At 36.6% G+C, this 19,831-nt stretch overlaps 4 protein-coding genes across 5 annotated transcripts; 1 reads left to right on the top strand and 3 right to left on the bottom strand.

Moving 5' to 3' along the window:
* Positions 1 to 104: 104 nt before the first annotated feature.
* Positions 105 to 8,136, bottom strand: LOC115628044 (protein no-on-transient A). Of its 2 annotated transcripts, none has more exons than XM_030523987.1 (5): positions 7,729 to 8,136; positions 4,022 to 5,252; positions 1,355 to 1,654; positions 1,130 to 1,191; positions 105 to 667 (listed from the first exon to the last, which is right to left on the bottom strand). In XM_030523987.1, exons 1-5 carry the CDS (start codon positions 8,041 to 8,043, stop codon positions 542 to 544), a joined length of 2,034 nt encoding a protein of 677 aa, XP_030379847.1. In that variant the 5' UTR covers positions 8,044 to 8,136; the 3' UTR covers positions 105 to 541. The 2 variants fall into 2 exon arrangements, with proteins under 2 accessions (XP_030379847.1, XP_030379848.1); XM_030523988.1 differs by having other exon boundaries at positions 1,145 to 1,191.
* Positions 8,137 to 8,909: 773 nt separating this feature from the next.
* On the bottom strand, positions 8,910 to 11,041 carry LOC115628045 (phosphatidylinositol N-acetylglucosaminyltransferase subunit Q). The gene is made up of 8 exons (XM_030523989.1): positions 10,452 to 11,041; positions 10,282 to 10,390; positions 10,084 to 10,219; positions 9,868 to 10,012; positions 9,728 to 9,804; positions 9,321 to 9,436; positions 9,144 to 9,258; positions 8,910 to 9,083 (listed from the first exon to the last, which is right to left on the bottom strand). The coding sequence occupies exons 1-8, from the start codon at positions 11,039 to 11,041 to the stop codon at positions 8,986 to 8,988; spliced, it is 1,386 nt and encodes a 461-aa protein (XP_030379849.1). The 3' UTR covers positions 8,910 to 8,985.
* Positions 11,042 to 11,453: 412 nt separating this feature from the next.
* LOC115628046 (splicing factor U2AF 50 kDa subunit) lies at positions 11,454 to 13,855 on the top strand. Its single transcript, XM_030523990.1, has 5 exons — positions 11,454 to 11,590; positions 12,276 to 12,833; positions 12,908 to 12,996; positions 13,080 to 13,202; positions 13,331 to 13,855. The coding sequence occupies exons 1-5, from the start codon at positions 11,578 to 11,580 to the stop codon at positions 13,790 to 13,792; spliced, it is 1,245 nt and encodes a 414-aa protein (XP_030379850.1). The 5' UTR covers positions 11,454 to 11,577; the 3' UTR covers positions 13,793 to 13,855.
* Positions 13,856 to 14,408: 553 nt separating this feature from the next.
* LOC115627885 (1-phosphatidylinositol 4,5-bisphosphate phosphodiesterase gamma-1) lies at positions 14,409 to 19,304 on the bottom strand. The gene is made up of 4 exons (XM_030523771.1): positions 17,531 to 19,304; positions 16,790 to 17,273; positions 15,857 to 16,707; positions 14,409 to 15,742 (listed from the first exon to the last, which is right to left on the bottom strand). The coding sequence occupies exons 1-4, from the start codon at positions 18,812 to 18,814 to the stop codon at positions 14,678 to 14,680; spliced, it is 3,684 nt and encodes a 1,227-aa protein (XP_030379631.1). The 5' UTR covers positions 18,815 to 19,304; the 3' UTR covers positions 14,409 to 14,677.
* Between the last annotated feature and the right edge of the window lie 527 nt (positions 19,305 to 19,831).

Here is a 19,831-nt window from a genome sequence, read left to right as displayed (position 1 = left end):
AGAAAAGAACAATCGTACAATTTGGCTGCGAAGAAAAACCCACCAACCAGTTCCCTGCCACCCCAACACGATATATATACATATATGAAATAAAGAGACTAATATTTTTAGTTGTCAGATTGTTTAATCTAGAATTTTCACATGACATGTTAAGGGAAAAATTCTTGGGTAAATAGATAATTGTTCAGTTACATATCAGCAGTATATCTAAAATCTTAAAATGTTATGTATTGGTTGTTGCCCTTTTTGCTGTTGTTGTTGCTGTGTTCTGCGTTCTCTTTTCCTTCGTCGGATTACATTTCAGTTGAATCTGATATTTGCATTGTGATTGTATCTGATATTTTTTTTGGGCTTTCATTCATATTTTAAAAGGACACGAACAAAAAATTTGTTTATGTTAAAGTGCTTAGCTACAGCATTCCGAAGTTTCTCTACGTAATGTGTTGTTAATTCAGTTTACTCTTGGTAAGTGAACTAAGGTCAGTATATTATTTAAAACGAATCAGAGAAGAATGTTTCTTAGATCCATTCGGTACAGAATTTAGAAACGACCTCCTCGTCGTCTTTCCCATGGAATATTATTCCCACCGCCGTTATTTCCACGTTGGTTGTTGTTGCCTCCGCCGCCGCCCTGTTGGTTGCCTCCAAATTCAAAAGCGAAAGCATCCTGTACAAGTAAAAAAAAAACCATTAATTAGTATATAATATTCAGTTAGAAATACAAACTATAGTTAATGTGGTGTGTCACAGAATTGACTTCCGAGTGCATTTGGGGGAGACGACATAAATTCATATTTAGAATATCAAAAATGTCACTCATTTCACCTCCGATAGATAAAAATGACGTTTTAAATAAGCCTTCGTCAGCATTTGGGATAAAACTGATAAGTTCTGAGAGACTTAAGACTTTTGGAACTTGTCTGAAAACTTACAAACGTAAAACTGTCTGTAAGTTTCTGTGACACACCGGCGTTTATACAAGTAGGTTTAGTGTTTAGAGTAGTGAAGTGATCATTGAATTGTTGAGTATTGATAATTGTGAGAACCAGAATTACACCAGGACGTTAGTTCGATTATAAAGTTAAGATATAAGGGATGGTTTGTTAATCATGACGCCTCGGATTAATACCTCTTCTGGACATACTTTTTGATTAGGCCCTGGCCCATTATTTCCAGCATTGGAGTTGTTTCCTATAACAACAAAATAATAGACATGTCAATACATTAAAAATAAGGTGAGATAGGAAGGCATTGGAAAATCACTGCATCTACTAGAATCCCAGGTAGGTGGTGATTGTTAAGTGATAGATGGATTCTTGGGAACTGTAGATAAGGCGTTGATGGGATTGCTTACCTCTGAACACCTCGAAAGGTGAGTTGCTGTTATTTATGAAGTTTTCAAAGTTGGGATTTCCACCGCCAAAGCACTCCTGCTGGTCGAGCATCGAGTTCAGCTGCTGGGCCTTCTTGAACAGATTGTTCTCCTGTTGACGACGAAGCATGTCCTCCTCATGGCGAGCCATGCGACCCTGCATCTCGTTCTGCTGACGACGCATGGTTTCCTCTTCGCGCTTGCGCATTTCTTCGGCCTGCTTTTCACGCATTTCCCATTCCATTTTCTTGCGCTCATTATCGGATTCGCGCTTTCTTAGCTCTACAATTTAAATAGAATGGTCTTAGTTAAATCGTACTAGTTGTGGGAATGATGGTGTCAGCGATAAAGCAACGACCTAACGTCAGTTGGAGCTAAGCATCTTCTTCATTAATTATCGGAAGAATACTATGTGCAGCCGCAATTAGCAGGCGGAACTCAATGGGTCCAGTAATCCAATGATTACAAACTGACTGTGGCCAACAGATATGTTGCAAGAAAATACAAACACAACATGAAATTCGTACAACGAAAATGTTGCGAGAAAACATTTGCAATACAATTCAATTTTGGTGAAGATGTTGACTTAATTCATGGTTACTAAGGAGTCCAAGAACTGTCGAAGAATTAGGACCGAGCGATCCCAGTCCTACTACAATAGAAGGCAATAGATTGGATTGCCACCCAACGACTTCTATTCGATACGAAACAATAAAAATGGTACGCAACAAATGCGCTCGTAAGTCAAAAATTAGAAAAACAGCATCGCATCAAAATCCGCAGTGAATCAAAATCTTCGGTAAAAACAATTTAAGAATACGTTGATGCGATTGTAAAATGTAAAATGGTGCTGCCAACTGCCCTTTGCCTCGTGCCCGATTTACATCAGCGTCAGCAGTGTTTGTACAGTTAAGAATCCAAACCCACAATTCGATTTTACAGATGAATTAAAAGAATTAAAATCGGGGGCAGCCATTTTTTATTTGCCCAACCCCCACACCCACCATTATTCAATATATTCCATATATTCACATATGCCCCCCTTAAAGTACGTAAAAAAACATTTTTAGACCGCTACACAAACTACGCATGATCTGTTTAGTTCTTAAAAGCGTATATTGGGTTCGTCCCGAGCTTGATTTGACGATGAATCGGAGCATTCCATATTCCAGAGATAGGTGAGACATCATTAAACATAGGCCGAGAGATGTTAGTTAATATATGTCCATGATTGTATATATATTTATATATATAGTATAGTATTCCATTATAAGGAAAAGCTTTATAGTTTATCCCAAAAGCACACCTTGAATGTTCGTTGTAAATCGTTTATTTTCGCAGGAACGATCCAACGAAAAACACAGCTATTATTATTCAACATAATGTTGATCTAAAATTTCCCACCCCACACAATTTCATATGATCCAGATCTATATACTCGTACATAGATGTATCATCCCAAATACGATCTTAATGGGCCACAGAGTACAGCTAGGCGCCTATTCATTTGTTTAAAATAGCAAAGTCCATAGATACCAGAGATAAAGTTGCTGCTTAATTGCGATGAAATGACGATGTTCTGAGCATACTCTATTTACTCTTGTTAGCTGGACTTTGATATTCTTCAAATGAAAAGTTTAGCGTGTGGAGAGTACCAGACGACAACTGTGCATATTTTTATAGATATAGTCTCTAAAGACATTACAGATACGTTCATATCGTTATACCACTTAACCAAACATCCTTCTGCATGTGATAATTATAGCATGGTTTAAAAGTATACATCTACACAATTATGTGTAAAATATTGTTGACAAGCAACTCTGTACAAAATTACTGCGCCTATTGATAATCGGCAGAACAAAGCAGCTGGCAAGTGAGCAGAACCAATTTATTATTATTTATATAAAACCTTCCTTATACGTTATGACTCAGCCTTCAATATGGTGTTGCAAGAGAAATTAAGAATCAGATCTAATCGTCAGAGGACACATGGATAGTGCGTGGCTTCTGAAGTTACAATGTGAGTTTAGAGTCATTCGAAAGAGATTCTGGATAAAATAAAAATAATAAGCCTTCGAACTGAAAGACGAAGCTTAATATGATGCCATAAACGTTTTCCTTCGTTTTTGTGCATTCAATATCGATCGAGTTTGAGAAATCAACAAACTATTTAACAAGAAATCGTTCAGCTCATGAGCTTTGAATAGTTCAAAGAAAGCATAATTATAGCTAAAAGTAAATAAACCAAATATCGGCAATGCAACATTTATTGGACACACAAAAACAACCAAAAATATAAAAAATATATAATAATAATAGTTACTAGTACATATCAGATGACATATATGTGTATATACTGCAAGTATGATTGCAATTACGAAAAACGTGGTATTTGTTGTTGCTATATCGTTCTAATTAGTGTTAAGGAAACAATTATGTGTAGCCCACAACATTGGAGAAATGCTTGTTAACCAAGCGAAAAATTGTTTGCTTAAAACGAGAAACACATTGAGAACAAATGAAATAAATAAAATGAAGGAAAAAAAAGTTGGTGGAACAAGAACATTTACCCATTTTGGACTTGGAAGTGTGTGAAACTTCGGCACGTCCGAAGTTGGGGATTTATCCTTTTACATATATACTGACCTTGACGCAAGAGCTCAGTTTCGTGTTCATAACGAGCATACTCCATTTGAGCTTCTAGTTTTTCTTCTTCCATTTTTAGTTCACGCTTTAGAGCATCTTGTTTAGTTTTATAAAGATCATGCAATTGCTTCCACCTGGACCCATATTCATGTTCAAAAGAGCCTATATCAGCAAAGCGAGGTCCAATGCTGCGCTCCTGGTTGAATTCTTGAAGCTTCTTGTTGATTGCCTTCTCGGGTAGGCCATCGTTATCATCATTTATTTCAAGCGGTTCTACCAAACATGGACGCAACGAGGCGGTCAAAAAGAAGCACTTCTCATTGCACAAACGGAGACAAGCACTGGCCGATGACTTTTTAGCAAACTCAATAATGCCCTCGCCAGTGTGCTTACCACGATCATCGACAGTGATGTTGGCACGCTCAATGGGGCCAAAGATTTCAAATGATTTGTAAAGCAATTCATTGGACACAAATGGTGTCAAGTTGCTGACACGCAAGATGGTGGCGTTAGGTGCGAAGCGCACACGCAACTGACGACCTTTGCGCATGGTGCCGTCCAAGGCACGCTTGGCTTTTTCGGCATTCACGTGATAGTCAACTTTAAGGAATGTAAAATTCTTCTCAAGATTTGAAAAAATTTCACCAATTTCGCCATATGGCTTGAAAAGTTCACGCAATTCCTCATCGGAAATGTCATTGGTGAGATTACCAACATAGAGACGATTTCTGCCAGAAAATTTAGTCTCCTGTGTGGTCTCGACTGGAGCCAGTTCGTGAGTTGGTCCAGATATGTTGCGCAAGCGCTGGGCTATAAAGAAGTCATCGCTACGATTCGCATTGTTACCCCCTCCGCCACCAGAATTGTTTTGTCCAATACTGCCACGATTTCCACGACTGCGATCTCTATGGCCACCTCCACCACCACCGCCGCCGCCGTGATGGTTGCCGCCGCCGCCACCACCACCGCCACCGCCGCCATTACCGCGACCTCTGAATCCTTGCTGCTGCTGCTGTTGTTGATTTTGCTGTTGCTGCTGCAATTGCTGCTGGTTTTGCTGTTGCTGCAACTGTTGCTGGTTTTGCTGCTGCTGCTGTGGCTGCTGTTGGTTTTGCTGCTGCTGTTGAGATGCATTTTGATTTGGCTGATTCTGATTGCCACCAGCATTAGCATTAGCATTGACAGCGGGTTTTCCTCCATCCTGATTCGGTACATCATTTGTAGCCTTTTGCTATATATTTGTATTATACATATATATGATTGTATATATACATATATATACGTTCGCATGAGCATATAAAAAAAAGAAATGAGTGTCATATGTATACTACGCATATTTGTTGTTGTTGTAAAAATACAGCGCCCCTCCTTTAAAGAATAGTGTCAACTTAATTAATTTGGAGAGATTTCCCCATAACTTAAGAAATTAACACATACGGATGTGCATATCAGCATATATATATGTATATGTTGTGTAAAATAAATAAATCATTAAAGATATAATACAAGTATAACTTTTGTAGTATATTTGAGTGGAGTCCAGAATGTTGATTTTTGAAAAAAATATGTTAAAATACAATAAAGTGTAAGCCACTATATTCTGTTATACCATAAGTTCACAAACGGAGCCGGTATTATTTTGACTACCAAAATTTCATTATCAATTTAGACTGGGACCATTGGTCCTTAAATATGTATAAGAGAAACATTCTCTGGCATGACATAAATAATACTATCCTGGGTACACATATAGCATATATGTATTAAAAACCCGTTTGGAAACCGGTACATAACATTCATTGGGCAAATATTAATTCACCTATCGCCAAAAATCGAAATACTTAAGTAAACATATTATATATATCATATATATCATATATTCGAGCTACCGATTCAGTCAACAGATCTGAAATTGATTTCAGAAAAGTCATACACAACCTAATTGTTCATGACACAATTGACATGAATACCAAAACGTGTTCGTAAGAATCACCCAGTAAACGTGTATGAAAGATATGTATATGTATGTTTATATGTTTATGTAGCCCCACGTCGCATGGATCGATAAAGTAGAAGATTGTACCTCTGTAGTTATTTAAGCTGGTAAATTAATAAATCAGGTTCGATATGAAAGATAGTACATATTGTTCGAAAATTGTTGGATCCATCATTACCCCATCAATTACATGGTATAGATTTCAACTGCAACATTCGCAGCTTAAGCAACCTTTTCAATTAAATGAGTATCTATGATGCGCCGAAATTTATATATGTTCGCAAACTCAAGCTAAAAAGTATAAAAAGATATATTATTTAGTGAGTATATATCGTAAGAATCATATAGGAAAGTGCCCATTAGTAAATTAAACCCAATCATATTCCAGAATACATATTTTTTTGCATTTGCTTAACATCATCACGTATAATACTGCCTTAAATAAAACCATAGAGATATCAGTTCACATCTGCGTGCTCAATAATCATAATACACTGAAATAGTAACAATTTAATAATGATAGTCGTAACATGCAATATTTTAACTCCACTGGGCATTAAGCTCAAGAAATTCGCTTCATAAAAACAATTAATCGATAATAATCTATCGAAGAAGGAAAAAGTCATGAAATGTACTCTTCTCGATGTACCCAACGTAACGAGCTGTGCACATGCGAGTATACATCTTGTATGCATGTATGTACAGCAAATATGAATGGTACCTAATTTAGATACTTATATGCATTAAGGGTGGGGATGTTATTAAGGAAGCAACACAATAATAAATAAATGCTTCTTTACATTAGAGGAACCTGACAACTGATAACAGGAACATAAAATGTATCTAAAAAAACATACATACATTGTTACACACATAAATATGCACATTCACCGATACATACATGTATGTACATGTATGTATGTACTAACAAGCACTTTGCATTGAAACCAAATTCGTCTACCCTTAGCAACGTATAATATACTTCTGTTGTTTCAAATTAAACCGTTTAAAACGAATCGAATCAATTGCGAGAATTTCATGAAAAAAGTTTCCCAAGTCATCGTCTTACTTTTATGCATAAATATATGTATGTATGTACGAGTACATATGCATGTCTTCCATAAATCCGTGTACATATGTTTTTATATAAATATTTATGTACATTTATTTGCCTACCCTCATTTTCAATATTAACATTTTCTATGTACTGCAAATTTGTTGCGCTTAAAAAATCCGATTGCCTACAGTTCCACGCATGTACATACATACATACATGCATAGATACATGTACATAAAAAATCAAAATAGAGCGGAAAATTGTTTTCTCAAGCATGATCTCCTAAAGAAAAAATGTATATTCATTTTGCAAATGGCGATGCTTACAAAGCACTTCTCTTACGTTTCTCTAATTTGCAGTTAATTTGGTTTAATGTACAATTGTACCTCCCACTAATACACGAAAAAATACTTTGCCTTTGGGTTGGCACTGTTTTGTTTTACACACCGGTCTCTTCAAAATATATAAATGGATATGTACATCAGATACAAACTCATATACATATGTGTGTATACACACATACAAATGACATTCGCATTTGGTTTGTATCCGTCGACAATTTTTACCATGAAAAAATGTATGCCGTGCACATATGTATATGTGCGACGTATAGTTCTTTCCATTAAACGCAGGCGTTCTTATATATTTACTTACATTGGGTTGATTGGGAAAATTCGACCTATTCTGGTTTCCTCCACGATTACGATTACGATTCCCACCAAATCCGCCCTTGTTGCCAAAGTTCTTATTTTGGTTAGTCGGACCGCCACCGCCAGTTGCAGGGCCACCACCACCATTTTGTTGATTATTGGCAGCATTAAAGCGTGGCTTTTTCTCTGCCGGGCCGCCATCACTGGACTCATTTTGTTTTTGGGGAGTCTTGCCCAAAATTTTATTTTGCGGAGCATTGCCTCTTTGCTGCCGTTGAGGCAACGGTGTTGAATTTTCTACTTTAATCGGATTTTCCATTGCAAAAACTATTTTTTATGCTTTAGAAAAAAAAAACCGACGAAACTTAATTATACAACACAACGAGAGACCGATAACGCACTGTCGAAACCAAAGCCGAAGCACAAATGATTTGAACAGAGATGAATCAAGCTGTCAAGAGAACTAATGGAACTTCTTGGAATGGAACACAGTATCGAAAGACATACAAAGACGATGAAATGAATACTTTTAATAAATTAACTACTTGCCAAACAATATCCAAATTTAAAGAAATTATATTGAAATTATATATAAAATTGCATTAACCATAGAGAAAAATCAGAAATATCAGATCATACTGCCTAACAAATACTGTTGTTACCATTTACCGACGCTGCTACAGCTGAATCAGCTGTTCGCCGCTGTCATTAAAGTGTTGGTGATGAAGTAGTTACTATGATAAAAAAATTTTTATATACGCAGAAATATTGACAATTTGTAATCAATATTTGGTATCCAAAATGTGTATATTGATTTTGTAAGGCACCAGTAACAGAAAATTTCCCTAATAGGCATCCGATGGTATTGCAAAAATTTTGATAGAACCTGGACTTTTGTATTTCAGTTCCATACGTTTTTCATGTATAATTCACGATAGTGACCATTTGGTGCAACTGGGCCAAAATTCATTTCTAATTGTTTTTATATATGTACATACATATATTTTTTTTACTCCTGGTATATCCACTCCTCAACGTGCAAATGTCCTTAAGCAAAAGACAGTGATAAAAACTATATTACACTACACTAGATATAGAGAGCAATAGATGAATAATGTCCGAGATTCCATAGCTAATCTATACATTCTGTATGCTGTATGCCAGTTTTTTAAATAAAGAAGATAGTTTAAGGTTTACGAACCATGCGAGCAGTCTTTTTATTATTGAACATGGTAGCCAACGGGTAACAATAACCTTAAATCTAGAAACCAATTGTAAATACAAAAACGTGGATGTTATAGTTTTCATGCTTAAAAGTTCGACTTTGTTGATCTGGAAGGTCCCGCACTTTAATGCACTCTAAAGAAATTCTAGATAGTATTTAGTAATTCAGACGCACGTATCATTTATTTTGCTTACCAATTTCAAAGAAGCTGTTATTGATCCGCTTTAGATAATTGTCAATTGGAAGTTGTAATAATTGCAATCGAAATAACTCCAGTATAGTAATTGTTATAAAAGTAAGAGACTTCAGCTGTAGTTCAATGATTTCAAATTGTTTATTTTTTTGAGGAACGTTTTTTGGGAAGTACTTACTGCTGCAAACACTGAATAGTAGATAAAAGTTGTCGGAAACAAAAAAAGAATACCCGAGAAAAAAATTGTTGCCAGGTATAACTGACGGTTCATGTAGTTGTGGGATTCAATTCTTCCTGAAAAGTGTACAGCATTCATTAATTTGTATAAGTAGAGCAGAATACAGGCCTCTTCCCTTTTCCCAAACTCTACCAAATTTTGTGAAGTCGAAATTTAATAAACTTTCCAAGTCTCGAACAAAAATTAAATTGCGGAACAATGTTGGTTCAAGAGTTACAAGAAAACACTTTTTAAGCCCATCGATGCTCAATCGTTTTTCGAAATTCGTTTCCCCATAAGTTGATCGAATTTGGAACAAGAAGAGGCATGAGAGATACAATTTTATAATATAAGTAAGTTATTATTACCCTTTAAAATGTTAGTGCGTTTACCACGCACAACTTGCCACAAAACTCGGAGTCCCTTCACTTCCACATTATACAGTCTGCGAAAACAAATCACTTTTGCAATTTAAAATATAGGTTATGGATAAAATAAATATACTTACACTTTCGTATAAACATAAAAACAATGAGCGTGTAAACCAACAATGGATATCAAATCAGCCAGTAATGCTATTTGATATGAAAACCCCAAGCATCCCAGCACTCCGATTGCATGAAAGAGTTGGCGTACTATTGGTTCAATTAAATCTATATGAAGTGAAAAGAGAAGAACAATAAATAGCATAGATTTAATTGAAATATGTACTTTTATTATTTACCCAAAAATGTGGACCATAATTCGATATGATATTTGAAACAATCAAGAAAAAAATTATTTAAGTGTATGTTAAGTTTTAAGCCGATCGGACTTCCTTCTAGCACTTTCAGTAGACTGTATAACTGATCAATAATGCCCTTGAATTGAACAAATACTTTACAAATTTAAAACAAATATATGTATGCATGTATTTACTTACGTGGGATATTTGAATAAGGAAATCGCCGGGATGAGAAATAAGCATAAATAATATCAGCATCAATGCTATTCCCATTACTCGATCTACCACAATATTAGTAAACCTAGAACTAATCGAAATACATATACTTTCAACGTTTATTTATTGCTTTCAAAGCTCCTTGGACTTACCCATCTGTATAGGCAATTTGCCACTCCTGTGAATTTTTATAAAGCACAGTATGTGTCATTATATTTTTAAAAAGACGGTTTTCAACAATTAAATTAAACAGTTTCGTTGGGATATTAGCAATTGTAGAAAAAGGTTGGCTTATATGCGACGCCGATTTAGGAGGAGAATCCGTCTTTATCAATCGAGTTAACATGAGGAAATCGCAGTCATTATTTAAACAGTTTTCCGAAGAACCCTCGCCTTTGGAAACCAAATTTCGCACTTTACTTTTATCATAGAGTAAAAGCTTTACTTGGCTGAGGCTTTCAGGTGTAATACCTAAGTATGTAAGTGAAATAGTGGGCGACAGTGCATTGTAAACAAAACATATGTTCATGTCATGGTAGTAATGGCTATCATTAGAATCACTACACACAATTGATCCCAAAAATCGCATTTTACAGGTTGTCTTATGAACAGAACTGAAATCCTCATCATCTACTATGTAATACACAACGACATTGTCGTCGCTAATTTGAACTTGGCCGTACAAATTGATGGGCCTTTTAATATAAAAATACTCAGTGGGCATAAATATCTTAATGCTCATGTTTCTAACACAATTTTAAGCCCGGGCCACCAACAACCATGAAAACAATAATATTTTGATTTACACGACAAGTATAAATCCACATCCTCCATATCTCGAAAGGAATGGCTAAAAAGGAACAATATATTGCGACGTGAGCCAAAGCTATCGAAGCTAATGCATTTATGAATGCTGATTTTTTTTTACAAAATATTTACGTTTACCAAACAAAAAGTGCAGAGAAAAGAACTTGATTTTGAAAGACGTATTTTATTTTCCCCATATAAATTTGTTATATAAAACTATCGGGATCATTATTAGGCATTGTCGATTACAGTTTTCGAAGCACTTCTGTATTTCTTCCCACAGTGTTCCTTTAATAATACAATTGTGAATCGATACAAATATTTTATTATGTACACATCGTTCTCTTGATTTTCGCAATCGGTGTTTTTAGAAATTGAGGTTGTGTCGTGAAGTTTTTTAAGGCTTCGACTACAAAAATTTTATTGTGTTTTGGGGCATTAGCATTTTATTCTATTAAAAAAGAGTCAAACATGGGCTACGATGGTAAGAACCACACTTAAAGTGTATATATTTTTTTATTTTATTTTTGCACTTAGATGCAAATGGTAACATACATAAAAATGTTTGTGTATGTATGCGTTTACAAATAAATGATGTGAAATATGACTTAATATAATAAAATTTTAAAAAACTGTATATTTTATAAATTCAATATGTGCGTGCGTGAAAGAAGTTTTCGTTTCGGTCACATTCGGTGCCATTTTTATCTTGAAAATATTTCAGCCCGGCAAAAGACGCACATTGCTTGTATGCAGATATGTACATGTATGTGTGTATGTATGTATATGCGTACAATAATAAAAATACAGTTTCGTAGCTGTGGCATTTTGTTTTAACACCTACTAAAAATAATAATAAGGAGTAGCATTGAGTAGATAATTTTTCTTCACCTATGCACATATGTACATATGCATGTACATACATAAATGCATACACACACAACTTTGACAGTTTTCACATAATTGAAAAATGACGTTTCTCAGATGGCCCGGTTAATTTATTATAATTATTTAATAGATTCATAACATATGTGTATTTACATGTGTACGAAAATAGTTGTCTTTATCCACATATGTATATTTATTAATGTGCTGTGTACTAAAAGATGGGACTTAAGACTAGAATTTTTTGCAAGGGATCCCAATTAATGCATTTTTCTTTGCGGCAGATCGTGAACGTGACCGTGACAGACGCCGCCATCGCTCGCGTTCCCGCGATCGTCATCGCTCAAGGGACCGCCGCCACCATCGCAATTCGCGTCGCAAGCCGTCCCTTTATTGGGATGTACCTCCGCCTGGATTCGAGCATATAACACCAATGCAGTACAAAGCTATGCAAGCATCGGGACAGATCCCGGCAAGTGTCGTGCCCGATACCCCACAAACTGCTGTGCCCGTTGTTGGGTCAACAATCACACGTCAGGCTCGTCGTTTGTACGTTGGCAACATTCCGTTTGGAGTAACTGAGGATGAGATGATGGAGTTTTTCAATCAACAAATGCACTTGGTGGGCCTAGCACAAGCTGCCGGAAGTCCAGTATTGGCATGCCAAATAAATTTGGACAAAAACTTTGCCTTTCTCGAGTTTCGTTCAATAGATGAGACAACTCAGGCCATGGCATTCGATGGTATTAGTTTTAAGGGTCAAAGCTTAAAAATTAGGCGTCCACATGATTACCAGCCCATGCCTGGTATTACAGATACACCGGCAATAAAGCCTGCTGTTCGTAAGTACTTAATAATTGCCTTCCAATTCTGTATCTAGTAGAAAATATTACAAATAAATTTCAATCTTTTTTAGTTTCTACTGGAGTTATATCGACAGTGGTGCCAGATTCGCCCCACAAAATATTTATTGGTGGCTTACCAAACTATTTGAACGACGATCAGGTAAGTTAGGATCTTCGAAAGAAACGCAACTACCCTCTTCCCATTTGATTTAATCAAATTCTTTTATTTGTTTTCAATCAAAGGTTAAAGAATTGTTACTTTCATTTGGACAATTGCGGGCCTTTAATTTGGTCAAAGACGCTGCTAATGGCTTAAGTAAGGGCTATGCCTTTTGCGAATATGTTGATCTAAGCATTACTGATCAGGTAAATACAAAATATATCATGTTAAATTTATAAAGGGAATGAATGTATCTTACGCTATGTTATCTTCTGTCTCTGTCTTTCTGCACAAGAATTCAACAATTGAAACTCTATCCCTCATTTTTTTTCAGTCAATTGCTGGCTTGAATGGTATGCAGTTGGGAGACAAGAAACTCATTGTTCAGCGTGCCAGTGTGGGTGCCAAGAATGCACAAAATGCTTCTAATACTACTCAGTCCGTAATGCTGCAAGTACCAGGGTTATCGAATGTTGTTAGCTCGGGTCCGCCGACTGAAGTGCTATGCTTGCTTAACATGGTGACTCCCGATGAACTGCGCGATGAGGAGGAATATGAAGATATACTTGAGGATATTAAAGAGGAATGCACAAAGTACGGTGTTGTGCGCAGTGTTGAAATACCACGTCCAATTGAAGGAGTCGAAGTTCCAGGCTGCGGCAAAGTATTTGTCGAATTCAACTCGGTTCTCGATTGCCAAAAGGCTCAGCAAGCATTGACTGGACGTAAATTCAGTGATCGCGTTGTTGTCACTTCATACTTTGATCCTGACAAATATCATAGACGCGAATTCTAGTTCAAGTAACATACATATATCCACATATACAAACACCGATCGACAAATAAATAATAAAACTTATGTTTCACTGACTAATTTATTAAGTATGTTTTAAACATTTCATTTGCCCATTAACCTAACCATATTGATTTTCCTGGAAATTTGAAGTTAAAAGCCCCTCCACAAATTATTGACCCTACTCTACAATTACCAATAGAAGTAATATGATCTTGCTATATATTTTAAATGCGCGGAAGCAGTCTGCACTTAGCATTACATATGTATGTACATGATTGATAAGTTGACACGAAACAGTACAGATACATATTTGCTTCACCTGTTTCTGTGAAATTGTAAACAAACGCACAGATACATACGCATTTGTATGTATATCGAAAGCGAACAACTCTACCATAGTCTTGTAGTAGAAAGGGTATGTAGACATATAACAAACTGGATTTATTTGGCATATAATTATTGAAAAATTACATATCAGACATTGATTGATAAATAAATTGGAACGTTTAATTAGGCTTATAAAGAAAATAGTTAAATAAATACACACAATATATTGTACTTGGGTGCATACTTATATATATAAATATATATGTATACATATGCAGGTAGTGAAGTATAAAAATGCAAGTCATAAATCTCAGTAAAGAAGTCCATAGTACATACATATGTAGGCACTTTAAAGAATAATAAATAAATGGTCATACATAAATAGATACACATACATACAATGTTATGGAAGCACATTTAAAAATTTGTTTAGTACATCGATTCTAGGAATGCTTATATGCAGCCATGACATTTGTCATGGAAATGCGCAATCCTTTTCATTTCATTGATATATTCATTTTGTACGTAAGCTTGTTTAGAATCAAATCTTTGCCTTAATTATGAAACATTTACAGTATTTAAATGGATAAGCAGGGAAGAGAGCTCAAGCTCTTCGCTAAATTTGTTGCGCAGGATAACACTGCGATAGCCTTGGCGTACGCAATTTAAAGGATAGCAAGCCTGCGCTATGAAATGCGTTTCGGCAAACATATCCTCGTCCTGGACCTCAAATCTTAGCAAAGCCAGCTGGGGATTGCGCACGATGAACTCACAGGATTCGTTCCATATGGGATGGAAACCATTCTCGTTTACTTTAGTGCGATATTTGATACCACTATCGAACGAGGCGCCGCAAATTTCCACCACAATCTGTGGATTGTTCGATTTTCCACCACGAAATAGATGTCGGGCGGCAATAATGCGTATCGAGACTTTAATTTCATTAAGTCCATCCGATAATGGGTTATTGGGATTAAAGCTATCCAGCATCATGAAGGCCGGCTTTAATATATAACCACATTGTCCATTATTGCGGAATTTCGACTGATTCAATTGCATGGCCTTGTCACCAGTCTGATAGTTGAGTGCTATCATCTGAGATCCGATGTTCCAGAATGGTACTGGATTAAAATTGGATGAGTCCAGACGCTGTCCCTTCGGGTACACTCGACTTATTTGATTGCGATGGTATGATAGGAATAGCTGCATGTTTTGTTGAAAGAATTGTTTCTCCGCTTTAGTTTCCGGAAAGCTGGACATCTCCTGAAATATCCAGGAGTGCTCGCGAAACGGCACACTGCGAAAATATATGATTAAATCGGACATTTCCTTTGCAACACGAGCGGTGCGCTCCTTTTTGCGTCTCTCTGTAGCCAATTGACTGGCTATTAGGGCAGCATCCTGTATGGCCTTAATCCACTCATAGGCCGTCTCTTGATTGTCGAAACCGATTATAAATGGATTTTGCATTGTTGGTGTCTGAATTTGAAGCTTAATCAAAATTCCAGGCTCATTGGATTCAAAGAAAGATGCCACAGCTCCATATATCTCTATTGAATCGGTGCGACTATCGTTGCCGTCATCATTAAGCGAATTATAATCCTCAGTAGCCGAGTCAATAACCTTGGGGTAAAAATTTAGATTATAAATCAGTCAACTTGGCACAAATGTACAAATGTTAATAAATATATTTTAATGAGGAAAATAACGTATAATTTGCCTTATCTTAATTTGTACCTTGACATAATTCGCTGGGAGATGGTGTTGAATCATGCCACCGTAATCGCCTTTCCACCACATCGAGTTATTCCGTTGAACATTGGTAATTATTGCATGTTTGGGGAACGATAGCTCGTCGGGTTTGTCGGCCTTGTAGCTGTACAGTGCCTTGCAGGTAACATATTCTTCCAAATTGGAGCCCATATAGTTAGAGGCGGCTGTGCCGTCCGCGCTACCATGATCGAATTGTGAGTTTTCGAGAAGCGTTTGCCTCAACAACTCCTGCGAAACGGGATGGACTAGTTTTACGTTGCGATAAAGCGGATTACGCATATAATAATGAATTAAAGACACAAGGGATTCAAATTGCATCGTATCAATCGCATATAGGCGGCCTTCTTGAATAATTCGGCAATGCTTTATTTTACGATTAATGGTGAATGATATGACAAAAGCATTTAGACTTTGAACTGAAGGGCGCACCAAAAACGAACCGATTTCCAATTTATAAAGACTTTGTTCTGCTTGTTCTTTTGTGGTATTGGGATGGAACCATTCTTGGCTTTCGTGCTTCTTGGGTTGAGGCACTGGCTCTTTTAAAATGATGGAGAACTCGGAACTGCGTAACATATTCTTCCTATAGTACACAATCAGCGAGTATAATGAATCGAATACGAAGTTCTCGACTAGATAGTATTTAATCGATCCGTTGTCATGCTTTAGTTTAATACGACAGTGGTTTGGCCGATTTCGACGCCAAAAAGATAAGCTATAGTCACCCACAAATGTTGCTGACTCTCTCACTAAGAAAGTGCCATCACCCAAATGTTTATACTTTTGCAGCAATTGATCAGCTTCTTGTCGGCCACCTGTCCAATATAGATATAGAATGATTATATGTTAGTTCAAATATCTATACATATATCTTTAACAGTTAGTTTACCAACACACCTTCTAATTTGCCGTGGAACCAATTCTCTCCAAAATGCAGCTCATCATTTGCAGAAGTATCCTTTTGCTTTTGCTGAATTGTGCTATTCAAGGAGCACGTCGAAAGGCCAAAATCATCATCCTCTGAGTTCCCATTCCGATTCTCATTGATCTCAGACGAATATATTAACTCTTGTTGTGTCAACACAAATTGATAAAGATTCCAGGACTTATCGACGGGGTCTTTAAAATATAGAAGACCCTCTTTCAACACTCTGCGTACACTGTCGTTATCATCAACAGTTCCGGTTATAGAAGATCGGTGATTAAAAGTCATTGTGCCATTACTAACGTTAGATGTGGGTAAATTGATTGTACTAAGGTTTTCATCGAATTGTGGTAATTTTTTATGCTTCAGAATAATTTTACGACGCAGTTGATAAGGCGATGGTAAATGTGTTTCATTGCGATCACAAGGTTGAGTGAGAAGTAAATCTCCAAAAACCTACAAACACAATAAATCAAATATATGCATGTAGCATAAGTATTACATTGTACACGTATGTATAATAAATACACATACATATATCAAACATTTTGTATTCTCAAAAATGCATGCTTTAATAGCTGTTAACTATATTTAAAAAAATTATTTTTAAAAATACATACACTCATGGAGATAGATGTATAATAAAGTAAAGCTCTGATAAAATCTGTTAGGTTTAAAAGTGTTCGACAAAGTGGAAATTTCCTTTTACTTACCTCAATAAGGGCTTGGGCCATATTTCTTTGTTGCTCCAATGAACAGTTTTGTTCGATCGATAAAATTACCGGATATTCAGACGTCGCAAATGCATGGTCCTTGATTGTCTTTATAACATCCATGAACTTAATTTTCGAAGTCATTGTATGGCCATGAAATATATAGGGCAAATTGTCAGGACCATTCCAACAGTCTAGCTCAATACAGCGACACCCCATGCGAAGGGCTCGCGCGTACGCTTCGCAGGAAGACTCGCTAGAAAACTGATCACCAGTCAAATATGTATTGTGGGATGATGCAATCCAATAGGAAGACAACGGCTGGTTCATATCCATGAACACTGCGTCGAATTTTTTATCCCACAAATCATTCTGCTTGGAGAAGAGATAATCTACGAATTCGGGTATTGTGAGGTATGGTTCCTGAACATCCCGTTCAACGTCTTGCACAAAATCCCGAATAAAACCGGAAATCGAATTGAGCTCCCCTATATTGGGATCACGCTGCTCAACCTGTAAGAACTTCCTGAATTCGTGAGGTCGCACAGTTTTCTGATCTTCTGAATATGAGAACTCAGTAACTCCACAAAGAATGCTTATAAAATTGGCTGGTAGCAAAAGCTTCTGATACAGCCGCGAAAAATCATCGAATTTCAGATCGTGCTTCCGCCTCACATCATCCGAGAAGTTCTCCATAAATTTACTCGTCGTCATTTTACAGCTCACCCCAGCCAAGAACATTTTGAAGTCCTTGATTGTGACTGGAGTGCACTGTTCGGATTTTGAGGAGTGTGCGTGAATGTTCTCGATCGAGTAGTATTCCCGTCGTAGCCAGCGATCTATTTGCAACGGATACGGCGCATTAATGGTGTCTTTCACCATATAGCGTAACCCTCGCACCCAATTGTCGGCCTCAGCCTCAGATAGAGCAACGACTGAGAAGCTTTTCAATTTAAAATTGTTGCCATACAAAATGACGAAACATTTGCTCCCATCAAAGCGTTGGCAGTCATCGGCATGTAGGCGAAACTCTTTGGAGTTCTTCCCCACCCGTATCTCTCGAATTTCACGCAACTCGATGGTTCCTTCATAGTCGGTCCGGGTCTCTGCAGCCACTGTTGACCATAACAGCTGACGAGCCTCCCGAATGAGCATGAGATGACGTCGATCGGGACGTCTTTGCTTTCCATATAATTTCGTAACTATTGTGCCTCGCTCCAACATCGATATGGTCTGTTCCATTTCCCCAAGTAGGGGAGTATTCATTGCACTAAAGCAGCTCATGCTGATCGCTGTTTTCTAGTTTCCGTTGCCTCAAATCTACGTCAATTGCAGACACACATATACATACACATATGTTCACGGAAACATACATATGGATTTTATTTTGAGGTCCTCTTTTTTACCTTGTTGCTCTTTTTTATAATTAAATTCTTTTACAATTACTACAGTTCCCAAATGCTGAAAAGACGTTGTTTCACTTGTTGAATGTAGGATTTATTTATTTTCTTTTGGGATTATACACTACACAGTATTTTCATCATGCATGGAGATTCACTACGCTGCGACCACAGCCACACGATAACTCAATCGATTTCAATCGGAGGTGGCGATAGCACACAACAAATATAATTACGTAGACCGCTTGTGCTCTTGGGTGACCATTATGATAGGTCGCAGAAATTATTGAATTAAAAAAAAACAATCTTACCTCGATCCCACTAAACTACGCCTATCGATTTTCGATAATTATCTGCAAGTTCATATGTGACTGCATACACACATATGTGTAATGTGACTGCACGTACATATGCATGTGTAATGTGGCTGCATACATGCACCCAATAATTGTGTATATATGTGTATATATATACACACAGCTGTACATTCCATTCGTAGTAATAAGCTTAGCATAAACTAATAAATTTTAGGATACATATGTATGTATGATCCGTACTAAAATATCATTTCGGCATATCTAGAAAGCTGTTTATTAATTTTTGCGTGCGGAAATGAGCTTCCTAACCTACACCTCCTACCAATCTGTTGCTTTTTAAAACCCCGATAGTTTGAACTATCGTATGGAAATATGTAAATATGCACATAGATACAAAATACATGCAAGATAATGTATGTACATATACGCCTAATTCTGTTTTTACACGGTAGATTGGTTCTTAACAAATTTGTGTAAAAACAGACAATATGCACAATCGTACTAAATGGAATAAAGTCGTGCAACCATATATAAAATTTTTAATTTTCAACCCGTGTTAAATCAAAACCGTGTAAAAACAGAAT

This window comes from Scaptodrosophila lebanonensis, unplaced genomic scaffold (assembly GCF_003285725.1).
Source record: "Scaptodrosophila lebanonensis strain 11010-0011.00,11010-0021.00 unplaced genomic scaffold, SlebRS2 tig00000098-arrow-pilon, whole genome shotgun sequence".
NCBI classification, from domain to species: Eukaryota; Metazoa; Arthropoda; class Insecta; order Diptera; family Drosophilidae; genus Scaptodrosophila; species Scaptodrosophila lebanonensis.
Note: the sequence above shows the minus strand (reverse complement) of the source record. Positions and strands in the feature narration are given on the sequence as shown.